Source organism: Rissa tridactyla, chromosome Z, assembly GCF_028500815.1.
Source record: "Rissa tridactyla isolate bRisTri1 chromosome Z, bRisTri1.patW.cur.20221130, whole genome shotgun sequence".
NCBI lineage: Eukaryota > Metazoa > Chordata > Aves > Charadriiformes > Laridae > Rissa > Rissa tridactyla.
The window spans coordinates 46,487,870-46,510,132 of record NC_071497.1 but is presented as its reverse complement, the minus strand read 5'-3'; the positions used below and the strand labels follow the sequence as shown (position 1 = coordinate 46,510,132).

Here is a 22,263-nt window from a genome sequence, read left to right as displayed (position 1 = left end):
TGAGCATTCTCATCTCTCATTTACTTAAATGCATTGGTGTCAAATAATTTACACACATCCTGTCTACTATATATGGAAAATGCACACGTTAATAAGATCTGTTACTGTTTTACTGAAATTAATAACTACATTCCAATCTGAAGTAGACACCAGATGTGAAAAGATCCACTGCTGGAATGACATCATGGTGTGGCAAAATACAGGTGCCCCTAAAAATGTTTCTAGAAGTATGGTTTTGCCATTTAGTGCAAAGCACATGTCACCAAATACTTTAGAAGTACTCTTTAGAAGAAGAAGTTGTCATTGTAAACATTGCATCAAAATACAATTTTCCTCACAGGACACATAACTATTTAAAACACTCTCAATATTTATGAACTGTTACAGAACACATAGGGTTCTTCACTGTGAATTATTTCACAATGAATTTTGTTTAAAGTTATGAGGAAGTGCAAGAAGTTGAACAAAACAGAACAAAACAATAGACAAAAGCCTTTGTAATAGATATCAAAAAGACAACAGAAGCAAACTGAGAGCTGGGCAGACTCCAGAGAAGTTTCAGCAGAAAACATACAGAAGGAAAGTCTGTGTAAAACTGCTGTTAACACTGTGGAGGCATTTACATGGGAAATCCTATTTCCTGAAGAAATAGCACCAGAAATGAGTGGTATGACCACAGTAAAGTTATTACTGCTCCTGAAAACAAATTCATATTTAGGCAGAGAAAATAAATAGCAGAAATTAGCATTCATTTGGTCTCAACTACATCTGTTTAAGCTAAATATGAATTCTCTTCTCTTATTGCTTTTTGCTGTCCAGCTTCTCTTTTGAGAAAAACGGGAAAATCATTCAAGCCACAAAACGGCCAAAATCATAAATAAATAGTCTTTAACATGTTTTTTATTTTCTGTTCTCATACTTTAAAAAAACAGTTCTCATATTGACTCATTACAGAATAAACAGTGTCTGAGGGAAAAAAAAAAGGTGCTCAGAGATTTTGTCAACTGCTGCAGGAATCAAGAATTTAGCTTATGGTTCTAACCTTTGTACAAGCTCCATTTTACTTATGCATCTGTTTGCTACCTGTATTTCTAGTTATTTGCCTGCTGATTAATACTCGTGCTATTGATGGAACCTTTTACTGAGGAGTCAGGTTTACTGCATGTGATTTCCTGAACGATGCTCCAGCGTGAGAACACCAGTGTATTTGTACGTACCAATCAGACGGGGAGGGACAGCAAAGTCCTCGTCCCCCGTCACTCTTCCCCTGTACACCCTGGCTGGGAACGCGCACGCTGCTGCAGTGGCTACTCCTCCTGACAGGCTATTCTAGCAATGAACTGCTAGCGCTTGCGTGACACACTGCAGCTACTAACACCATCCCTGACGCACAGTAAGAGCAGTGCAGGGTTTTCCATTCGCATGCTTCAGTTACAGTATCAGACGGAGGAATGGCATGCCAGAGGACTGACACATCTCCATTTCAGCTCCAGTCCAGCTTTGAAAGGAAGAGACGTAAAGACACTAGAGATTTAGTCAGGGAAATAACTATGAAAGAAGCTGGGAAGCACAAAAATCAAAGAGAAGGAAAACATCAAGAACAGACCCAGAAATCAAAGTAAAATATAAGACTTTTTAATCTCTGAATGAGAATGGCAAGTTTACCACTTTACTTTTAATTGAGCATGATGCACGGGACCACCTTTACTCTGATCGTGTTGCGCTCTTTCTATATGTTTTTCACATAACTTAACCTGAATATCCTCAGGTTAAGAATTCTATCTGTCTCTGCCTGAAAATGGTCGAGGACACTTTAAACACATCTGCAATGCAAATATAGTAGATCCTAACTTCTTCTGCTTGCATATGTTGAATCAAGTTCCTGAAAGTAACTCTAAAAGCATTGAGGCCTCCAAAAAGCCTTATGGAGTCTACCCAGCCTCAGTTCCTAGCAGCGTGGTTGTAAAATAATGTTAAAACATAATGACGGTATTAGGCACAAATTCTTACTCGTGCTCCACTGAAGTCATTTCTGGATCATTTGAGAGGCAGCTAGTTCTGGGTACAAGGTAAAAGAGGTAGTAGTAAGCATTTATTCTGTGTTTATTTCTTTCTCTTTTTAAATATGACATCAGATTTGGGGGACATAATAACTAACTGTAGTGAGTATCTTTGATGGCACGAACACACAAAAGTTATTGATAGGAATGTACTGAGCTTAGTGCCTGCGACACAAATTAGTTTGAGTAATAAATTTTTAAGCTATTTCTTTAAGTTAGGGAAGAGAAATGCACTACAGTGACTTCATACATCCAACAACAACAATAATCAGTGATGCCTCATATGAATATTTAGTTCCCCTTTCACTTGCTATGCTGCAGTCTTAAATGAAAGGAGTAACAAGAAAGCAGCTTTCTTCCACAGAGTTTTCATTGTTATATACAGCAATGCGTTTGAAAATGTTTGAATAGAAGGGACAGTAGTTGCATTTCAAGGTTGGGGTGGGCCTCTTTTGTTTAAAAAAATATTCAGGTGGTATCAGATAACTACTTATGTAAAGGTATTGCTTCTGAGGCAGTTTAACTGCTAGAATCAAAAAGCAGTGGCCAGTGTTTTAGGTATTTCTTGGAGGCGGTTTTAAAAGCTAATCCCAGGAGAAGCGGAGGAAAATGTGCACCGCAAAAGAAGAAACTTCAGAAAAAATACAACACAGAAGAAGTGGAAAAATGAAAATTTTGCAGTGCTAAAGAAGAAGACTGAAAACAAACTTCAAAACCTGAAAATCTCTCGCTAAAATAATTGCAGGGAAAATGTAATACTAGGACTGACAGCCACAGGTTCCTCCTCCAGAATCCTGTGTATGACACACATGTGAAAAAAGTGCACTGGATACCTTCTAAGCTCTGCTCAATCAGTCAAGGATTGTGTCCTTCCAGTTAAGGATTTCTATAGTACTTCACAACATACTGTCTCAGTATGTTAAAGTCTAAGCACTGAATTACAAGTTTAAAGCACTTGACCATCAGCTGACACTGATTTATTTAGTTACCATAAACAATACAATATTACCAAGTATTAATTCACTGGCCCATCCAACAAACACTGGAAAGACAGGAAAAGTTACCTACCTACCCTAACTGAGAATGAGGTACAATAGCTATCCCTAACTTAGCAAATTGTAAAAAAAATACTTTTTAAAAAGAACTGCCTCCTAAAAACTTTATGAATCATCTGACATAACAGGTGAAGGGTAGAAAATGTTTAATGAACCACTTTAATGGAGTAAAGAAGTGATTTCAGTCATGCCCATGACTATAGAAACGATCATCAAAAAACAGCAAAAATGTTTTTATAGTGTAAGGGTAGGTATGATTACTCCTTACTGAGACCGAACGGTACAAAAGCAGGCTGCTTACAGTGAGAGGGGAAGTCAATTCACAAATGTGGCAACTCACACAGTAATTGAAACTACTAGCTGACTGCTATACCAAACACATAATGTACTACTGCATTCAATCCATTCCTGTGAACCCAGTAAATATAATGCCAGCATCAAGCTGAAAGCTATCTTACTTAGCTGTTTCTGAAGTTTCCCTCAGCTCCTCATCCAGTCTGCATGAGTAAAAGTTATTGATGTAAAGAAACAAAGAAGCAAGCACAGCATAAGAGAGAAGCAGAGCAATAGCAGAGCAAAGAACAAATATAGTACATGCTTCTAAAATAGGCACCCAGTATTATGCACTAACCCTAAAGCTCTTCAGCTGAGTATGATACCATTTATCCTTGTGCTCAGCCCACCTTTAATTTGTAACTCCTTATTTAGCTCATTTGGAGGCAGAAACATAAAAGCAGCAGGGATCTGAGGCATGCCCAGTGGACAGAGCTGAAAGCGTTCAGTTGCTCTATCAGATGGTATTAAACTAGCCACAGCCTGGGCCAAGTCAAGGACATTTACAGTTGAGTGGCTTTTTATTTAGAAGGGAGGCTGATCTCAACAGCTTGAAGGGGAAAGTAAGATTCCACATCATTGCAAGTCCTCTCTCGTTCAGCTGTTGAGGTCGCCTGCAGGTGAAAGGCTGTCACACAGATTCACTCCATTATGAGCAGCAGCATGGGCTAGAAAGCAAGTTTTACCTCATTCTTCTCTTAATACACTTCTCTTCATCATACCTTACAAGATAAGAGTGGGTGAAGGAAAAGAAAAGATGTACAGGTTCATATGATACAACAGGCACATTGTATCCCACTTCCATAAAAACTACCAACCAACCATACAACCCAAATTCTGGCATAACCCTACGTACTTTCTACAGATGGGATTCCTCATGACCATAGTGGTATTTCTGTACTTGCCAGTGGAGCAATTATGAAGCCGAAATTTGAGTTTTATTTTATTTTGCCACAGGAGCCTTTCTCAATTTGCAGCAGAAGGGAAGCTATTAGTTCTTCTCCCTGTGGCATGGGAGTAACTACTCACAGTGCCTTGAACCCACCCACCCACTAAATCTTCATATCAAGACACCTTCAAAATGCCTGCCACCAATGGGCACACTTGTCATCTTCTGATTTTTTTCTTCAGCAAAATCATGATCTGGCTGCTGATGACATGAAGTAGAGAAGACGTTCTCTAAAATTTCTTAAGCTCTGTCCTAAAGTTTCTTTGGTACCAGTGCTGTGATCGTTTCATCGTTGTTCCGGGAGGTGAATGGACTTTACAACCAGTTTTCAGTCCACAGGGAAAAAAGATGCGTGTAACACAGTGATGCGTACTGCTACAGACAGTGTAACAGTAGAAACAGAGAAACACACTGATTTATCAGATTAAGGTCTTTATCAGAAAGAAATATAAGAAATTTAAATGTTTACAAGAATCAGAAGAGGAAGGGAGGGATGGAGGGAGGATGAAAAAATTTTAGGGATATTAGAACATTCTGGACATCCCTTTATCAGGTGACCAATGACCTCGGTGCTACACATTCTTAGCATTACCTCACTTCTAAATAAGTTACAGCAGCAAATAAATTTGAGTGAAAGTCCCTATGATCCCTGAGTTCATGACTGTTATTATTTTTAAAAGTGCCACTGCAAAAATTGAGCTTCCCACTTGCTCCCTGGAAGTACACCACAAGTATCAGAGCAACCACCAGCCTGATGAAGGAAATGATGCTGCTTTGACAACTACTGTGAAGCAGGTGTGAAAACTCCTGCCTTGGTTGCAGAGATCTATGACAGCTCCAAAAGAAGCGTTCTTCATACCTAGTCACTGACAAACCATAAGGAAAATACTTGTGTATTTAGTCATCAAAATACTTTCTAGTACAGCATGTTTGCCTGTTCAAAACCTAGGACATTTGATAAAAAGAATAAGAAAAAGCATCCTTTAACAACATATCTTTTTAGTAATGACCTACATGAAAACCATGATTGCTTTCCAAGGTATTCAGTCTTGGTATACCATTTCATTTTACTGTTTTCAGTTCTGAAAAAAAGCCAGTTGATGCAAGCAATTCAAATCAACTTCCTACAGTTTTTTAGTAGATATCTTTCCTTTAGAAATACCTGCATTGAAAAAACGTTCACACATCAGAAGCAAGAACTGAGAACCATTGTCTTTCAGTGGTTCTGGTTTAAACCATGAAAATCAACACAATAAGGAACGGTGTACCTGGGGACTGTCAGTGGTTTTCTATTGAACCAGCTATCTTTGAATTATTGTTTCCAAGACTTACAGAGTCTTTAACACTATTATTAGTTTGTGGGAATAGTTTCCATTAGAACAAGTACATGTTTACTGTACATCACTTACTTGACAATACTGTCTGGTATGTGCACGTACTCCATTGGTATCATCTCACGGAGCTCTGCCAATGTGTTGACATACTGTATCTTACTGCTGAACTTAGAGCTGAAATACAGAAACACCATGTTGATTGACTTTCCTCCCAAATTGTTTATGATATATTAAACAAAAGAGAAGGCATGAAGTTAATGTATTAAATAATTAAGTATTTTCTTATTCATATTTCAATTACAGAGTCCAGCTGATCATGAGGATATTGAGTTCTATTAACACTGGAATCAAGTCTAGACCTTTTGCTGTTCCTTGCTTAGGCTGTATTACAGTATTTAGGACAACATTATAAATTGTAATGCCTACATACTAGGCAATGCGATTAGTTTTACAGTTTGAAGGAGATGTATTAAAATTCTGAAAAGAATCAACACCCCTATAGCATAACTACATGTAAAAAGAGATGGGAAGCATTCACTTAACCGGGTCATGATGAATTAACATCAAGTGATCGTGATGAATTAGCATTTATATTTGACACTGATTCTCAATAAAACATAATAAAACTAAACTTCCTCGTTTGTTTAGATGAGTACATATCTGATTTTGTATGTGCATGTCTATTCTTACTGCAGGGCCTTATTATGAGGAAATACTTCCCTTGTTTATTTCAGCTGTGCTATATGATCCTTTCTTGTGTTTGAAAAATAAATCACTCAGAAAAAGGCTAAATTTTCAGCCTTAAAAAATAAGGCTATTGACTTGTCTAACCTGAATCATTTGATACTTATCAGCTTACGAGAAATGCATCTTTCCCATTTGAGTCCTAAAGCAATTTTCCAAACTTAGCTGTGGTTGTATTTAGATAGTCTTTTAACATCAGTAAAACTAACAAATGCATATTAACTGTAAATGTTCTTAAGTGTAGGCCATGAAAAACAGAACATATTCTTCCTATTTACTGCTGATTTAGGGGTACGACCAGACAACATGAAGCCTCTGAAATACCTCTGAGCAGAAGGTTACTGCCCCTCCCCTTACCATACATATATTCCTAGTAAGGTAAAGTAGACAACTGAAACAGGAATACATGAAGGTACTGTGAACAGTTGTTTAAGCTCATCCATTTTAATGTATCTCTGTACCAGATTAGCACCACCAGCCACACACTGAAGCAGGCCAATGGTCATGTTTTAAGATGCACGAATCACAATTGTCCAGTCAAAACCATGATAACACACAGATAACTATTAGCGTTTTATCCAAAATGTTTATCATAGTCTGCATCATCTGAACTGCAGCTAAAGTAACCTGGCAAGCTCCAAGCCAATCAGAAGCTTCTAAAGACTGGAGTGAGGGAAAGAAAAAATATTTAAAAATCTTTCAAGGGTTCATTTTTCCACTTGAGGATTCTCCTGGGTCCACTAATTCCACCACAGTGATTGATTTCTGAGTAATTGCTTTATGTGGGAATCTAAGTATTGGCATCCCAAATACATGTGTATGCAGACAATTGTTTAGTGTTTGTCAGTCAAGGTGAGTCCCAGAGTCCACTGAGTGACCTTGGCAGTTTCTGAGGCAGAATTGACTGTAAAATGCTCTCAGTGACTTGACTGTCCCTTGCCATTCTGTTGTCTTTCAGTTTCTTCATTCCTCTGTCTTGTCCCACATCTCAGCTGAAACAGAATTTAAATTATGTTGCTCATGTTTAGCTATCTATCTCATTGAAATCTCTCCTTGCCTTGGGACCAATCCATTCCTTACTCTAAAGTTCCCACCGTGCACGTCAGTGATTTGGTGAACAGCTCGGGGCTAGCAAACTAAGCTACAGCCACCGGCCTTCAATCTGATCAAGTTTCTATCTCTTTACACTGCTTTTTACTGAATTGACTCTCTCTTTCCATGCCTCCCAGAGTTTTTTTACTCTGCTTTCTCATAGTGGTCTTCTGTCCTTGGTGAGGGTTCAAGTATTTTATGTCATCTTCCACAAAAGTCACACTGGACATGTGTCTTGGCCACCTTTTTTCAGCTCCCATTTGCACTTCACTTTCTTATTGCACAGAGACTCAATCTACTTGCCTGAAATGGAGTTTTAACTGGTCTCTATTGTGTCTAAGTTTTGTACTACTAATTTGCTTTGCCAAATTATTTAGAGAGAACCTTTTCTCCTGTTTGGGAATGCAAAACCTCTAGTCACTGCTGTTCAGTATGGTCATTCTGAATAAATGACCAGTGAATTGAAACAGACGTGGCAAATTTGATTTTTTTTAAATTTTGCTACCTACCTTTCCTCTGGGAGCAAATAGCATGCCAACAAAAATACCTCAGACACCAAATGCAACTCAGTGAATCCCCATCATTACTGTTCCTAATTCCAAGTATTGTTTCCCTGTTACTCTGGCATTTTTAATTGTCGCTTTCTACTTAGTATTAAAGACACCACCTTTAAAAGAAGTGCTGTTACGATACTCTGCCTGTCACACTTTGGCAGTGATGGGAGAACTCAGGTGTTTCCCCATCCCAGTGTCACTCTCTCAGGCCAGAGAACCCTGTGACACACATCGCCAGTGTCCTCAGCAGCAGCCTGGGGGCGAACCTCTCTGAGGTCTGTCATGACCTCTGTTATTTGCTGTGTGGCTTCTGGAGTCAATGCTTCTTCTCTTGCATAAAGCAACTTTCTCCCACCTGTCAGTCTGCTCCCCCCAGTCTCAGCATTTCCCCTCCTTAGGTGCCTGTCTTCTTCAGCAACTTGTGAGGTCTTCAGGGTCTGTAATATCTCTTTGATTTTTTACTAATCAAAGCATTATTTTTGGTGGCATAAAACCTTTTTTGGAACCAGGACTGCTATGCATTGAAACAGCTCAGGGTACTGGCAGTCCTCTTGCATAAACAGCAATTATTTTTTTTAAAACACAGAATGGTAGCTTAATCTTGCCCTGTAGCCAGGATTTTTCTTTTTTATGAGGTCGTTATCATTACATGCAGACCCCTTTTCTACATGTCTTTTAGCTGGGGTTGGAAGAAAGGAGCTGAATTCCCAGTTCCGCATACACATACAGGTTTACCATATTATGCCTGTGATGTCTGCAACTAGATACTGATAGAAATGACAGAGGGTTTTCCCCTCACTTCAGGAAAGTCAACTTCAACTGTCAAAATCCCAACATGAGCTGTAAAATGAGTACTCTTCAGTGAAAGATTAACAGGCAGGTTTGACAATTTAGGGTGCTTCTGTATTCTTAGGGCATAGAAAATCACTGGTATTCACTACATACCTTATAAAAGGTCGTGTCACAGCCAGAATTGTTCTGATAAACCACGATGGATGAACAATTATGAAGGATTTCAAATTCTTCCGTAACCTAAGTAAAAAGAAAATGGTTTCTTAAAAAACCAAAAAAACCCACAAAGCATACAGAAAAATCATACACAGCGAACACTGTCATACAGGGGAGTAACAGGAATGGCCAGTGTGTAAAATAATGACTGTGGATCAGAAAGGAAAATACTACTCACCGCCGATCAATCATTTGGTAACATTTTTTCATCCAACCCAGTCCAGGCATCCTCCTTCTTGGTGTTGCTCCATTCAAGTAGACAATCATATAGTCTTCAGCTACCATCAGCTCTAAGGTACTGATTACATAGCTGACAAAAGTACAGAAGTAAGTCAGCACATTCTTTACATTATCCACTTAAGCCCAAACTAAATCAGTCTACTAGGAGTAAATCAAGGCAGACTACGGAAAACAAGACAGTGTTTTCTTTTCCTTTAAACCAACGCAAACATTTAGCACTACTTGCCGTGCTACCTGAAGATAAATAACCAGAAAACCACAATCTTATCTGCACTTTCAGAAATATGTGGCTTCCTTACAAAGATACAGTCTCACAGGTGACTTTGCTGTTTCTTAAAAGGGCATAAAATCACGAGATTTTGCAAGGGAGAGCATGGCAGGACCATGTGAAGTTCCGGGAGCTTCTGAGATTAACTGTTGAGAAACTTCTGTTCACTATTAATTGTCACGTTTGTTCAATGCAAAAATAATAAGGGTCAGGAGAAGACACTTGTCTATAATTCTTGTGGGTTCTCACACTACTGCTACTGATTCTGTGGCTGCGAACTACAAACACCTTGAATCTCAAGGCTAATAAAACTTGTCCATCGGCCTGCCTTCTAAAGGGACAGGGCACTCCCTGGCATCGCTTCATTTTGTGAGCAAAACACTCCCAACACTCATTAAATTCCTCAGCTCGGCAAGGATAATTCAGACAGAACAGTGCTCTTGGGACCTTAGTCGCCCTACCTAAAAGAGCACAGTACTCAGTTAAATGAAAGGGTAGCTTTAAATTCTTTTCCCCGACTATACATGCAGATGCTCCACTACCCCACTTCGGAGTTGTTCATCACAGGAATGTTCAAACTGTTCTCTCCGCTATCCAGCCCGAAGGCATGTGTATGTAAAAACTGCAGTGAAAAATCACAAGTCACACCTTAAAAACCTGAATGCCTGAGTGCTCACTACAAAAGGCAGCTCTATCCCTGAGCATAATGGCCCCTTTCACAGGTGTATGGGAATGACTTGTGATCTAATCTGACCTTTAAATTCCTTAAGATGCAGTTTCTTTAAAAGAAGAGCAGGAAATCTAGTTCTCACCAAAGAGAGTGATACTTCACCTGGGCATAAAGTAGGCAGCTATTAACAGACCAGTTCCATGGATTTGATAAATCCCATCTAAATCACTATTCACTCAATTCTTTTGACTCTTTCTCACCTTGCAGTTGTGCATTCCTTTCTTTTGCCTGACATTTGTAAAGGCTCATGTCTAACAGTGAAATATCAAAGCGAGGGACATTCTGAGCGTACACTTGTGCCGACAATCTGATGCAAAAAGCTTAATCTAACTGAACACACCGACTATTTGAAAGGATATGAAATTAGCCTTTCCCATAGGACACAACATATAGTGCTTTAAAGGCATTTAGACACTGAAACATAAAGAAACGTGTATAAGTACTTCTGAAAACACTACAAGGCTTTCAGTTATAGGAACAGAGAGAGTCTGAAAAATGGCTATGTTTGCCTAGGTGCAAAGGGAATTGTGAACTTTATGGATAATCAGTTATAATAAGAACAATCATGCATACTTATCATGAGGAATAAGAGGAGTATTATGACAAAAAGGAATCTGATAGTTTTTTAGACAGATCTCATCTCGTATACTCAACAGTTCTCATTCACTGTGTTGAATTACACCATTTGCCATTTTAGGGAAGCAGAGCTCTCTTGCAAACCTTACCTAACTGGTAATTTCTTACTATTTGGTAATAATTGCCATTTCTTTATTATTTGAAAAGATGGACAGAATTTTTCTCATTGACTAGAACAATTCTCTCACTCTGAAAGCAAGAAGTGTTGGTTTTGAATTTCAAAGTGTAGTTTTTCAAGTTGTGACTCTTTCAAAAAACTTTTAATCTCTGTACTGTATCAGGTAGCCACAAATGAAACAGTGGGATTTCTGTGTGGATTTGCATCAGCTAGAATGCTGTAGAAGATGCTGTCTCGAGAGTTTTTGCTCAAACTTGACTCTCCAAAGACAGTTTTACAGGATTAGTCAAGGTAACAAATAGGAACAAGATAACTATAAATGTGAAGGGAAATCAGAAGGGAAAGTAACTGCAAAAATCATGAGCAATTGAGGACAGTTATCAATCAGAAACTAAAGGTGGCCTATATACTGCAAGTGCACAATAATATATCAGAAACATGCTATATACAAAATGAGAGGAGACTTAGTGATTTGCAGGTCTCTCCAGACCCCTATATAATTCAATAGTGAAGAATTCACAAATATTTAAGTATTTGCTATGCTGTAAACTGCTGCACTCCCTCTACTTCAATGCAATTAATAGGGCTACAACTGAAAGAAAGGGGTGATCTCATCTTCCCTTTTCTTGTTGTCTTACAAAGAACCAAGAGCCTATAAGCTGCAAAATAAGAAGGTTCACAGCCAACCTGAGCTCTCTCTTATACTACGACCCCAGAAAAAAGACAGTGAGTTATAAAATTGACTTTGGGAATATCCTCAAGTGATGTGGAAAAGTCTCTTAAGGCTTGAAAAGGCTTTCTCTGCAAAGTCCATTTACCACCAATTCTATCTATGTTCATGGGGTTTGGGTGAAGTCAAAGAACAACTATTTAATGTCAAGTCACAGTTACTCTCAGCTTTGTTCTGTAGTTATCAAGTTAAAACCACTGTAGTAATTCCTCCTCTCGAAATCACTGGGCATGGTGAAAATCAGTTACTGTAGATGACATGGGGGTCTTCGAGGCTCCACCAGACAAACGCTAGCAGCTGGTCTGACCTGAAACTAAAGCACCCAATCTTGTTTTTCACAGGTAGATGCAATGTAGAAGGCACTGGCTCTCACCACATCCCTCTTCAAGGACTGGAGTTTTAAGGAGACTGTGTCTGTGCTCTTGGTGCCTTGTAAGCTGCAAATGGCAAAGGCCAGGTCTTTGCTGGCTGTAGAAATGACTTTCTGGGTTTTAGCACAGAAAATGCTGGAACGATTGATTTTTAACAGCTGTTAAGTGGAAGTAGCTGGAGGTACTTCAGGGGAGTGCTGCCTCCACAATTTTTGGCTGCCAAACCATGTTGCCATTAGGAGTAATTTTCCTGTGATAAATTTGGGTTCATGCGGTCAAATTTCTGTCCTGTGCAACTGGCCCCTGCCACTTACAACTAAATCAGAAGCAGCTGGAATCAGGAAAAATACCTAGAGCTGACTGCGTCAGCAACTGTCATTTATCCTGTATTTTTAAAACGAGTGTCAGAAAATGGTCCTGTGACTTCTAAACACAGCCACAGCACACGTTAAAAATATGACATACATCATGATAATATATAACAAACAATGAACAGTGAAAACCAGTCTGGTGGCCCAAGTCCCTGCTGATTTTTCTCAGTAAGGGCTGGAAACCAGTAGTGAAACAGTGCAATGATTGTAGGCCCAAGAAGATACTGCGTTCCTTGACATTTAGGGAGATAATACAGTTAGATTTGGTCCTGACAAATATGCCTTAATTTGGGAGGGTGACTAGGTAAAGAATACCAAAATAATACTCTACCGAGCAGTTTATCTAAAACTGCTATTTTCCTTCAGAACACTCCGCTTCTAATGACCAAAATTACCTCTTAATTAAAGACAGGTTTTCTCTCACTACATAATTACGAGTACTAACTCAAAAGGCTCTGTCACATTGCTCCCATATCACTCACAGGAAAAGATTTTCCATGACATAGTTGTAATCAGTTCGACTGCTGTCTGGCAAGAAGCATGCCGCGAACACAATGATAGCATTCAGACCATCACCATAGTATCCTGTGGAAAAAAACAAAAAGGCATTTTTATCTTTCTCAACGGCTCCTAACAAGATAGATTTAAAAAGAAATCTGAAAGTCCTGGAATAGAATGATTATGTCTACTGCTGAAGAAGACCGAAAATGCATGAACTATCATCAAGTGATAAGGAAGTAGGATAGTCAGCTACGTTGAATTCCTGAAAAACACGCTTAACACAACTGTTAGTAAACTTTTTATACAGGCCAGCAAAAAATCTCGTTCTGCTTTGTAAGTAATACAGTCTTATCTGAACTCCTGTTTCATTGCTTCTCTACAGCAATTGTAGTGCTGAATGCTTACCTTAGACTGAGGAATAAGGGGCTAAAGAAAATTTCCTACATTTACATATTTTGAAGGATGTTTCACGATGTCTCACAATCCAATCTCAGTTGGCTTGTGCAGCTTCAGTGGCCTCAGGATATTACAATTATCACTGCACGCCATGATACCTTAAAAGCTCCTGGGGATCGGTTAAACCCTTTGCTGCAAGTTTTGTATAGAATACTTTTTTACCTTGGACATTGCAATTGTCCAATACTGGCATTCTTGGGGCTGCACCACTGCCTAATGACAGCCGTAAACCCTCAAAGTTGCAGCACTACTATTCTGGGATCCAGGGCAGTTGCTTGTTACCCAAAAGAAAATACTTCTGTTTCATGATGGATTAATGCTGTTTAATCTTCCCCATGATCCTTTGCAGCTGCTACAGATTTCTATGTTATTATTACTAAATACAAAATATTCCTGCATGTCAGTTGAAAGTTTTGTTTGAAAGATATGTGCAATCAGGAGGCAATTTATAAAGATGTGGTAGAAATGGTTGTAAGTAGATAGCACTGAGACAGTGAGGTGCATATACAGCATTCTCCTGGAGAAACTGGCTGCTCATGGCCTGGACAGGTGTACTCTTCGCTGGGTAAAAAACTGGCTGGATGGCCGTGCCCAGAGAGTGGTGGTAAATGGAGTTAAATCTAGCTGCTGTCCGGTCACAAGTGGTGTCCCCCAGCGCTCGGTGCTGGGGCCGGTTCTCTTTAATATCTTTATCAATGATCTGGATGAGGGGATCGAATGCACCCTCAGTAAATTCGCAGATGACACTAAACTGGGCGGGCGTGTTGATCTGCTTGAGGGTAGGTTGGCTCTGCAGAGGCATCTGGACAGGCTGGACCGATGGGCTGAGACCAATGGTATGAGGTTCAACAAGGCCAAGTGCCGGGTCCTGCACTTGGGTCACAACAACCCCATGCAGCGCTACAGGATTGGGGCAGAGTGGCTCAAAAGCAGCCCGGCAGAAAAGGACCTGGGGGTGTTGGTTGACAGCCAGCTGAATATGAGACAGCAGTGTGCCCAGGTGGCCAAGGCGGCCAACCGCATCCTAGCCTGTATCAGGAATAGTGTGGTGAGCCGGACTAGGGAAGTGATCATCCCCCTGTACTCGGCACTGGTGAGGCCCCACCTCGAGTACTGCGTTCAGTTTTGGGCCCCTCGCTACAAGAGGGACACTGAGGTGTTGGAGTGTGTCCAGAGAAGGGCTACAAAGCTGGTGAGGGGTGTGGAGGATAAACTTTATGAGGAACGACTGAGGGAGCTGGGGTTGTTTAGCCTGGAGAAGAGGAGGCTGAGGGGAGACCTTATCACCCTCTACAAGTACCTGAAAGGAGGTTGTAGAAAGATGGGGGCTGACCTCTTCTCCCTGGTGACAAGTGATAGGACGAGAGGAAACGGGTCCAAGTTATGTCAGGGGAGATTTAGATTGGATATTAGGAAACATTTTTTCACTGAAAGGGTTATTAAACATTGGAATAGGCTGCCCAGGGAGGTGGTGGATTCACCATCCCTGGAGGTGTTTAAAAAAAGGGTAGATGGGGCACTTAGGGACATGGTTTAGAAGTAGCTTTTGTCAGGGTAGGTTAAAGGTTGGACTTGATGATCTTAAAGGTCCCTTCCAACCTCAGCAATTCTATGATTCTATACTTGGAGAATGACTTGAAAGCCTTTCAAAAGAAGCTAAGAGAAACCAATCATGAGGGAGAGATGATACTGTTTGTGAAGGAAACTCTGAATCTTGCTTGGAGACAGAGACAAGTTCTCTCCTGCTGGAGACAGAACAGGAATGCTGTATATGTCAGGAACACATTCCTGACAAAATTAAAGTATGATACCGGCATCTATACAACACTTTCATAAGGACATTTTAAGACCTTTACAGTGCTTTTTGGATGCTAGAGAGCAGTATCCAAGCCTAACTCAAATGCTCGTAGAACTTCTTGCATTCTAGCCAGCCAAGCAAAGCAAAATTCTCTAAAAGACAGTGATATAGATAATACACAATCTGTGTGCGCTAACCAGGGAAGAGTGACAGACTAGTTAGTTTTCTCCTTTCTCACTCAACACCTAAACTGAGTCCCAGCTAGCTGAAATAAGGATAAGATGTCTATGGCAAGGAAGTAAATTCTTCCATGGCTTTGTAGAGATCTTCAAAGAATCTCTGACAAAATGGGTGCTTCAACACACTTGCCCATGAAGTTCTCCATGCCAGGGAGAACCACAGCTGATTAGTCTCAACACTATCCCAGTCATCAAGACATGCACAGAAGCACTCTTCATTCAGGGTTCTCAGCTGTTCCTTAAAGGACAGGAAAACACCACTGCTTCCCCAGTTACAAAGGGCAGCAAAAGCACAAGCCTCTGAGAGAAAAATGTGAATGTCAGAAGTAAGTCTCCTCCTGCCTTGAGCCATATTGTTTCAAATCAAGGCTTGGCAAAGCAACCTGCTGAAGGATTATGTTGGACTATTTCTTTCTGAATTTAATTTGGTAGATTTGACAAAATATAATGCATTGGATAAGATGATAATACATACTGTTGATAGTAACACCAACACTGAGTAGAGAATGCTAGCTAGCCTAGACCTCATCCACTGAAGAATCATTTGGACACTGCAGGAAGCTTTCTGCCCTGAGCCTGAACTCTATTCTTCCATGGTCCATATCCTTCCAAGATCTTTTGTCTTCCCAGCACTGTGAAGTAGCTTTTTTTCTGGCTCTCAAATTCCAAAGGCCAGTTAATCTACAGCTGGGCTTCCAGATCTAGAGAAGCCACTGTATAACAGCAGCCCAGCACATGTCCACTATCTTCTCCAGTCCCACAGTGCAGTGTCGCTCTCCATCCTGTTGGAGGACACGGGCAGGCAGAAGAGCTCAGGATTACAGTTTGAGTTCAAGCCAATGTGGATATAACAACTTCAAACCATGTGACATAGCACGCTGTGCCATAGCTCCAGCTCATGTTAGGATCCAGTACACATGAACAGTGTATCTACACATATAGGTATGGGTTATTTAGTTTGGTGTCCAAGTGAAGATGTCAAGGTCAAATTCAAACAGTAGCATCGCATTCTCTAGCAAGGATGTAGACAGGGAGGGCCAAGAAACTCCAGTCTGTTTGCAGAACCTTCACCTTTTAGGAGTTTGACATGAAGGAATATACCGGTCTTCTCAAAAGAAACAAAGAGAAAAGAACTCCACCCCCCACACTCATGACTTAATACTAATCTCTTTTACATTTTCACCTTCTCAATAGATCCACATACTTTCAAAGAGACAGTACTCATTTCACCAATCCCATTCTAGCTCATCCCTCAGCTAAATCATTATGGAATAAAGCAGTATTTTTCCCCCTCGGCTTTACAAATAGCGATGAAATTTCCTTCCTTCCATAAATTTAAAAATCCTTAAATGACACGACAATTTATATCACGCTGCCATAAAGCAGTCCAGCTGGCTCAGGGGTTTTGCAGCGACAGCGTATTGTGGCAGGTGTGTCCACTAAATTACACAGCACTGTTTGCAGTTCATGTAAAGCAAAATGATTATGTGCAGATGCCACCTAACAGCAAACAGAAGAAAAACCCACAGATAAATCTAAGCCACTTTTTCTTACACATGCTTGTAGAGAAGGAATGTTCACCCAAGGGAGAAGTGCTTTTTAATTCATCACTAGAAGCCGGCAAAAAACATTTGCCCAAATTCTCAGTCAGCCTATGCAGAGATAGATCTCTAAGAGATTTCTCCATCAACATACGTGGAAGGCAATGTCACACCTAGACTGACAAGTTTATTCTCCTCTTTCCAACCCTGTGGCTACCATTTAGATGCTGTATTTGCTGTTATGTGGCAGGCAGGAATGTTGAGTAGATCACTGAATCTTAGATGCTTAAGAGGTGCTTAACCTGACTTGCAATTAATTAATTTTATACAGACTCTGTTCTTACACTTGAGGTTAAAGGAAAGATTTCTGGCTCTCCACAGCACTCCAAAGATATTAAAGTATTGCCAAAGGGAACATCATACAGAATAGGCCTAGCTGCCAGACTGTATAAACTGTTCAAGCTGCCTGAAGTTTTCCTATGACCCATGCATCAAAATGATTTTGTTTTCACATCTTCAGCCTGCCACTTCATAAACGCAGAATGTAATCCAGTCCTTAACTCGGTTTGATATGGCTAGATTTCAGGGAAAACTTCCAATTTAGCCAGGGGTGGGCTGAAACTTATCATTACATCTCATACCATTTCTTTTACAATGCCCAAGTTAGTGACCATCACCCATTCAAAAGTAAAAGAAACGTGAAGTTCTTTATGTAAAATTTGAGTGATCTAACAAAACAAGGTATCAGACATGTAAAATTTGAATCCTGATTATTTTACACTGAGAACCAAGCTGAATGACCTAGACTTTCATCGCTAAGTCCACGTTATTATGTTGCCACCAGAGATGTCTGCCACTGGAACTAGTCTTTGTTCAACACTCAAACAGTGCTCAGTTAAAAGCTACTTCTCCACTCACTAAAAGGGACTGGTATTTATTTTTCATAAAAGCTGATATAAATTTATACATCAGCATCTAGTAGGACCTGTAGATGACAGTTTTCACCACAAATGTACCTAGAGTAGTTTACAGCATACAAAAACCATATAAATAAACACCATTAGTAAGGGCTCAAAATATCTTATGTTTGTTTCCTAAATTATGCCATCTGTGTCTGTTTGCTAAACTGTGTCTGAGGTGTCGTCATATTCATAAATCTTGGATGGTGTTGTTATAGTGGGAAAATGCTTGGAGGTTTAAACGTCTTTACTAATTCTGACTAAACTTTCTGCACACTGGCCACTGTGAACATCCGTAAGATAGCATTTATCTGCTTTTAATGTAAATGTGCAAATTTGAGAACCACATCCTCAGGTAATATAATTAAGCATAATTTATTTATGCCACTTTTACCAGAGAGAAATTCAACACTGAAAATATACTCGAAACACTGGTTTACCTTTAAATGAAGTTACGGATCAGCAACACTGTGACAGAAGCATCCTCATATAAATTCACAAATCTTACCTCTGAGATCCTAAATTACCTGCCTCAGTTTTTGCAGGAATAGAGCAACTTATCCTTACTTAATACCTTACTTAACAGCTGCCAAACAGTGTCCTCCTAACGTATAGAATCCAAAGATAATCTAAACCTGATACACCACGGAAAAGGCACTAAAAAAGCTTTGTTTCATTTTTTTCCTTCACTATCTATAGTAATATTTGTCCACTTGAATTAATTTATACAGAAATGTGTTAGCAACACCAGAACTACAAATTCCCTGAGGAGGTAAAGGAGCAGATGAGCAAAGGAGACAATATAGCAAGCGTATGAGGCCATTTTCCTACTTTAAATGTTTTCTTTGATATGTGATTTGATAATCATTAACAAATTACGTGAAAAAAACATTAAGCAGTTGCTGATTAAATCCTATCTGCTGACAACTATAAATGGCAGAAAAATAACATAAGGAGCTTAGCCAGATGAATGGAAGCCCCAGGGAAAACTGTATTTTTTAATTTTGCCACTCTACTTGTTTAGATCTGTGCACCCATATACATCATTCAACAAATCACAGAGGACTATAATTCCTCATGCAAAAACTTTTGCCAAAATCCACAGAAAAAATTTTTCAAATTTTTTTTCTATAGGACAGTAGTTTTTTTCCTTACTGTAAGACAGTTTTACCCTACAATGACCAGATTGTTACTGACACATGCATGTCAGTTTGTTTGTTGCTCCTGAAATTGCTTTGTATTTAAAATACTCATTGGTCGTTGTCACACTGAATTGAAAGCCAGGTTCACTTCAGCCATGACTGAAAAATAAAAGTCTCTGTCCCCTTGCCAATATGATAACTGAACTGAAATAGAAATAAATCATGCTCAATAAAGTATGATTTTTTTTTTTACATCAATCTAAAAAATGCATTCAGGGTTTTCCTACCTCCATGTGAAATGACTTTTTTGTAAGGTTCAATGACTTTCATATCAATTCTTTGTTCTTGTTCTCCAATAACCACCGTTCTCCATAACCTGTTGTCCTCTCGCTCCTCTTCAGCTGTGTACTCTGGAATTGATTCAGACTCCTCTTGGGAAGCATCCTTAGTAGCAGTCTGCTCTTCTGAAAAATAAAATTGTGTATATTACATCTCCCTGTAAAAGCTCTAAATATTTTCTCTGTTACATACATTTGAAATGGATGACTGAAATCAACTGCATTTTTACTAGATCTGCACTGGTATAAATAAGAGCAGAATTTGATCATCTAACAGTCAATAAATGAGAAGTTTGGGGTTTTTTTAAAAAAACTTTTCACCACTATGAACATAAAAAGAAGAGCAGCAATTATCACTATGCAGAATACCACTGAGGGATTTTTGCATTTTTGCATCCAGCTAGTAAAACTGACTAGCTGCTCACTAGAGGTACTGCAATGCAGGCCTTTAAAAGTCTTTGTGTTGCAGGTGTGAGAACTATACCAAAAAGCAAAACAAGGAACTAAAAATGAACACAGTGATGCTTCTTGTCTAGAGAGAAATTACCACAGAGCTACAGCTTCTCAACTTTTTCCCGGTTTGTCTCCAATCTCTTCACATCTGGCACCAGCAAATATGAAGAACGCCCATCCTCCTCTGCTTCAGTCGTCAGATAATGCTGACTTCTCATATACCTTAAGCACAGTTTTTGCCTCCCTCAGCGCCTTTCGGGTGAGATTAAATACCAGTTCCCTCCCAGAAGAGAATTACAGAGCAGCCAAGCAATCTGGCCTGTTCATACCGGCACCCGTGAGAGAACAGGCACATGCAGCCCACAGACACGGTGATCACAAAAATTAAACTGCGTGTCTCATAGCACAGCCTCTCTGCTGGATACTCTTAGTTTCAGAAAAGCTGTGAATTAACAAAATCTACATTTCCATTGCACATTGACAAGATGGCCCTTAACAACAAATTTAACTGCATTCCAGTTCTTCAAACTTAATAGCTGGTTACAGAAAAAGTGACATGAAAAGTGATTCTGTCCACAGCTGGAATTATTTAATTTCCTTCTTTAGTTATTGTTACAACATACTGTTTTTTCCATGGGAAAAAAATAATCCCTTTTTTGTACTATTATTCTTGCTGAACCATCTGTGCCTCGATGCTGCGTGCTTATTATTAATTTATCTTCATAGTAAGGATTATATACATTTTATGCATTACACGTATTTGAAGTAAACAAATAAAATCAACTCTTCTTTTTAAAGTATTATTCTGTCTCTGCAGTTGTAAGCAAGACCAGAATTTCACCATGTATGTCAGCAAGTGAGGTGGCAGTGAACAAAGATATAGTGACATACATAGTGACATACACGTGTGTACATAAAAAGCTGATCAGACATCTTATTTGAAAATACTAGAGATCTACAAAAGTTAGGAATAAACCAAAAGAAGTTATTTTAAATGACAAGAAGAAGTGAAGAACACAATGTTTCATAGAAGCCCTAAAACCTTTCTATGTCTTGATCTATCTTGGGATGCTTCTTTGGTTAATGCTGGTTCTTGAACTACTCACAAAAATGGAATGAGTTTATCACCAATTCTTTTCTTTACTTGATTCCCACCTCCTGGAATGTTGCAAGAAAGCAATAATATTTCACCTCCTACTTCACTGCCTTACCAGCCAATGAGTTAAAAACATATTCAAACAAAATTGTATTCATGGTGGAAACAGGGATGGAGGATCAAGAAATACATACATGTGCATATATAATGTGACCACATAAGCCTTTTTTTCCATAGGAACTGCAAATAAAGGGAGTTTGAAGAGATTTAAGGCTAGGAAGAAGAACAGACTGCAAAAGGTGATTTTTTTTTTCAAGTATACTATTTCAAATTGGTTTACCAGTTGCTGATCAGCAGATTATATACTGTGGAGCTGAAGTATGTATTCATGCCTTCTCAGGGTACAATGCTCATGATGTTTAACAACATACTTAGCATTCAGTTTTGAAATATCACATAGTCCGTGATGTTGGGAATAAGTTTACAAAATGTATAACCCCGCTCCCTCCAAACCTGGATATCTTAATGCAATTTTGTATGATGTTAATCCTGTAGAGGTGCCACAGGAAACAATATGAAAATGACACGCATGCAGTCAAGCTATGCAAACTTTGACAGGTCATCACAAGGTGGTCCATTCCTTTACGGATATAGAGTCCTCATGAGACGCTATTATGCAGCTCAGGTGCTTTCAGAATAGATAGATGGGATTATCAGAACAGCCTAGGGAAATTGTTTAGTCAGCTGTTTGCTCAGAGGGTGGAAAGAACATGGCTGAGGGAGAGAACTGTAGCTGGCAGAATAGCTTTAGTGAAAAGAGGCTGGACTAGGTAACTACCCCAAATTGTATTTGGCGTTTGATAATATTTTTTTTGGTGGTGAAACTGCAAATGATGAAAAACTATGAAAAGAGATCCTGATAAAACTTACAATGCTGGAACTGTCCAAATTAATTATTTTTTATAGAAATGGTAGTAGATCGCCTCCTCCTGAAGAAGTGGCTATGCTTTACTACGTGGTGTGTTGATTTTGCAGAAAAAGATGCACCAGTGTGTGAAATTCAGGAAGAAAATAAACATCTGCAGACAAAATAATAAACACTCTTTTACATACCAAAAATCACTGATCTGGGGGTAGGCCTCCACCT

General features: G+C 39.3%; 1 protein-coding gene across 2 annotated transcripts in view; it reads right to left on the bottom strand.

Moving 5' to 3' along the window:
- The window catches only part of PRUNE2 (prune homolog 2 with BCH domain), a 148,191-nt gene that overhangs the window by 4,422 nt on the left and 121,506 nt on the right, over positions 1–22,263 (bottom strand). The window contains exons 12-18 of one of the 2 annotated variants that reach the window (XM_054185408.1): positions 19,517–19,693; positions 13,076–13,178; positions 9,308–9,439; positions 9,067–9,153; positions 5,807–5,905; positions 4,135–4,170; positions 2,011–2,058 (exon numbers count right to left, since the gene is read on the bottom strand). In XM_054185408.1, the coding sequence (XP_054041383.1) occupies positions 2,011–2,058; positions 4,135–4,170; positions 5,807–5,905; positions 9,067–9,153; positions 9,308–9,439; positions 13,076–13,178; positions 19,517–19,693 (682 nt within the window). The remainder of the gene's footprint in view (positions 1–2,010; positions 2,059–4,134; positions 4,171–5,806; positions 5,906–9,066; positions 9,154–9,307; positions 9,440–13,075; positions 13,179–19,516; positions 19,694–22,263) is intronic. The other variant, XM_054185409.1, reaches the window with a different exon arrangement.